The sequence below is a fragment of the Natrix helvetica genome (genome assembly GCF_964273705.1).
Source record: "Natrix helvetica genome assembly, chromosome: 2".
NCBI classification, from domain to species: Eukaryota; Metazoa; Chordata; class Lepidosauria; order Squamata; family Natricidae; genus Natrix; species Natrix helvetica.
In genome coordinates, this window is record NC_138552.1 from 211526091 (window position 1) to 211530175 (window position 4085).

Below are 4085 nucleotides of genomic sequence, written 5' to 3' on the forward strand. Positions count from 1 at the left end.
CTAGATATGAATCAACTTTTTCCTCAGCCCACTGTAAGGAGATTGGTTGAAGTTTTTCTTGGTGATGTTTGGTGAGAGGAGAAATAAATCAGAGGAATCCAACAATTGCTTTCCTTCTGCCTTCAACCAGTAAGGACAGTACCATTTGCTGGCTTCGTTATTAAGGCAGAATAGGGACAGGTCATCAAGGCAGTTCAAAGATCAGGATTTTTTTTAATGCAGCCTTGAGGCACAGCCCTAAGTAATGTATCATGTATCTTGATTGCATATAATGGCTAAAGATTTGAGATGTGTTGTTCGTAGAAGAGGGTAAGCATGATCTAGAACAGGGGTCACCAACCTTTCGAATCTCAGGGACCGCTAAATTCATAATTTTAAATCCCGTGGATTACTAATATGATCTGCCTAATGACCAGCTGGGTGAGCGTGGCTAGATGGTCATGTGACTGGATGGGCGTGGCCAACTTGATGTCACTCACATTGAGAGGTGCCTCTCCAGGCTCTACTCGCCCTTCCCCTCCCAGACACTCCTCGCCTCCCCACCCAGGCTCCTTAGGGCCCCAACAGGAAGCGGTTGTTGGAGCTAAGCAGCCACAATGAGAAAGAGTTGCCAAAACAGCTGGCAACAAGAGCTTGGATCTGACCAAGGAGGAGGCTCAGCAGAAGCACCTCACTGAGGACTATGAGCATAGGCTTTCCAAGCAGAGGGAAGGCCTGTGGGAGTGCAAGGCCAGGTACCGGCACCTGGAGGCTCAGTGGGCTGAGATGGTCAGCTAGTTCCAGGCCATGATGCAGTCCCACTGGAACAAGGCCCTCCAGCTCTTCACACCAGCGGCACTTCCCTCCAGCCCCACCCCAGGAGGCTGAAACAGACCCCAAGTTGGAATTTCTCCCTCCTCCAACCCACACAAAAAGACCCTGAAGGGGGACATTCTGCAGCAACACAAATGTTCATTGCACATATCCGTCCCAGGGGCGTACTTTGAGGACCCCTGATTTAGTGCAATATAAAAAATGCAAATACTTTTTCTCGGACCACCAAAATTTTCTCGCAGACCACCAGTTGGTGAACGCTGGTCTAGAAACTTGCAGATATATTAGAAGTAATGAGCAAAGCCAAACTTTATACAATAAATGCAATCCATTTATTCTGGAACTCAAGGCAATAAACAGTTACAATGGAATAATTTTTGATAGCATCCCTTTGGTACAATCTTCTTTGATTAAGCTCCTGCCTACTCTTGTGTTGTTCCATCATCCAACAAAGCTCTCTCAAGTAATGTTTGGATAGGTTTTTCGGGATCAAGCTTTGTCTTTGAATAGCCAACAATCAGGTAGATGTAGGGATTCCCACTGCTGTCAATGGCGTCAAGAAAATGAAGAGTGAGAAAGAGAATTGGAATATGGATTTTTGGAAACCAACGGGCTATGACTTCGATAATCCTCACTGAAGCAGCAAAGAGAAGAAACAGAAGAACAGTGGCCACAATAGTGATGTCCAGTCTTCTCAGAGGAGCTTCCTGGGATACAGTCAGCATTCTTGTGAAAATAAGATATGAAGAAAAGACCATGATGGGAAGAAAAATGAGGAGGTTGATTATTATCCTGGCCATTTTTATAGGTTCACACTGCTGATTAGTTTCCTTGAGTAATGTATCAGTCTCTAGATAGCAAGAGAAATATAATGTGATGGCTATCAGGCCAGATAAGCCCCACAAAATGGCGCACATGATTTCTGAGAAATGCTTGGGCCAGCGAAGTTGATACCAGGCTGGGAAAAAAATCATGACATACCTTTCAGCAGCAATAGCTGTTAGCACATAGATCTTGGCATTGAAACCAAATGTATGTGCGAGATCCATTACGTGTAATGAATATAGACTGATAGGAAGAGCTTTCAAAAATAAAACAAAAACAATGACATAGTAGATGAGTACAACAAAATCAGCCACTACCAAATTTAGGAAATACACAGTAAAGTTAGTTTTCCTGATGGAGCAGCAGAGAAGGCAGAAGATAATTGCATTCCCAAGTAGTCCTAAAATGCAAATTGGAATGGAAACTATCGTAATTGCTTTTTGCCAAGTGTATCCAGTCTCCAGTTCTGTCCCATCATATCTATGTTCTCCAATAGTATGGAAAGACAGAGAGTATGTTTCTGCCATCTTGCAGCTCTCCGTTTGTGATCCCTTTCAATCTGCCAAAATCAAACACAAAAAGTATTAGTAAGATGTGGCAAAGTATGTAGGTAGGAAAACTTAAGTGAATCAGCTTTTCAGATAGGAATGCTGGTTTGATTGTCCCCACAAGATTGCGAAGAAAAATCTAACTTGAACATCATTTTACTTTGGCTGAATGTTTTGTACTGGATCATATGTCAGGGATCTTCATTTAGAAGGCACACAGGTGATGCTTACAAAATGTAGTCTAACCTTTATAATGTAGCAGTAAGATATACCATAGATGATCTATGACTTTGCCAGGAGTTGTCCCTGCAGTTTTCTTGGCAAGATTCCACTCCTCTGCTTGCCACAGAATACCTTATGCCAACAGGCTTGAAATTTGGGGCTTGGACAACCTAGAACTACGCCGCCTATGGTCTGACCTAAGCTTAGTACACAAAATTGTCTGCTACAATGTCCTACCTGCCAACGACTACTTCACGAGCACACAATAGATACAAACTCAAGGTAAACCGCTCCAAACACAATTGCAGAAAATATGACTTCAGCAACAGAGTGGTTAATGACAGGAATGTACTACCTGACTCTGTCTTACATCCCCAAACCCCTCACAGCTTCAACCTTAAACTACCATGGATCTCACCCCATTCCTAAGAGGTCAATAGGGGCATGCATTAGCACACCAGCGTGCCTAACATCCCTGTCCAACTGTCCCCATTTATTTGTATCCATTTCTTATGATCTTATTCATGATTATTCTTATTCCTGTTATCTTGTACATGAGTGACAAACAAACAAACAAACAAACAAACAAACAAACAATAAATAAATAAATAAATAAATAAATAAATAAATAATAAATAATAAGGTGATTTTGTCCTTGCCTTCCTTCTCGGGCTGAGCAAGGTCATCCAACTTGCTTTGTGCCTAAGGTGGGACTAGAACTCATAGTCTTCTGCTTTCCACTCAGTGTCTTACATGCTACACCAAACTACTCCATTAAAATATATCAAAGAAGCAAACAAAAACTAGCTAGAAAAGTTATTTTTCAAATAGTTTAATCCAGGAGTGGACAAACTTTCTGGGATTTGGAGAGCGCCTGGGTTGCTTGGCCAGCAATTCTGGGAGTTGAAGTCCACACGTCTTAAAGTTGCTAGGTTTGAGAAATACTCTGCTGGAGGCCAGCACCAGCTTTCATTCTGCATGTTTTTTTCTATTAAAATGATCTTTTAAAATTCAAGTGAGATAGAATTTGGTACCAGCCCAGTTTCTATCGGGCGGCACCATTTTGACATCTGTAGCTACAGTATTTGATAATAAACTATAATCCATGTTACTTGGGGATTAAATAGGACACGTGATTAACAAACAGCGAACTGGGAATTAGGACATTTTCACCTTAATAAGAATTTATGAGGCAAAGAAAACATCAAGTCAAATATACAATTGATAATAACTTGAATACTTCACTTACATGGAAGATAAATTGTCATTTGTGGAAATATCTGTAATCCGGTGGAGATTCCTGATAATAGGCAGGAACAGATTATTTTCTCGTTTCTCTTTGCTTTGACAGTTTCTCCTGTGCCTCTCTCTTAGCCTTCTAGAAAGATCTACAACAGAGGTACGGCTTTTAGTTGTACCAGGGGCAAAGGTGGGAGAGAGAATAAGAGTTATGATCAGTTAAACAGAGACCTAAGATGCTGTGTGTTCTGTGATGAATATATATTTGATGTTAGTATTCCAGGATGCTTGGATGCTTCATGGATAATTGGTCTCTAATTTCCACAGAGGGAAAAGACAAGAGCTATTAGAAAGGAGGGAAAACAAACAAAAAAGGTCAAATATACTCGCAAGTATTTTGCTTCTCTGAAATGCTGCCTCTTGCTTCATTTGGGTTTG

General features: G+C 41.3%; 1 protein-coding gene across 1 annotated transcript; it reads right to left on the minus strand.

Annotated features, from left to right (window-relative positions):
* Nucleotides 1–1235: 1235 nt before the first annotated feature.
* LOC309385737 (mas-related G-protein coupled receptor member H-like) lies at nucleotides 1236–3765 on the minus strand (the record flags this gene model as incomplete). The annotated part of the gene is made up of 2 exons (XM_081940442.1): nucleotides 3658–3765; nucleotides 1236–2197 (listed from the first exon to the last, which is right to left on the minus strand). Exon 2 carries the CDS (start codon nucleotides 2163–2165, stop codon nucleotides 1236–1238), a length of 930 nt encoding a protein of 309 aa, XP_081796568.1. The 5' UTR covers nucleotides 2166–2197; nucleotides 3658–3765.
* Between the last annotated feature and the right edge of the window lie 320 nt (nucleotides 3766–4085).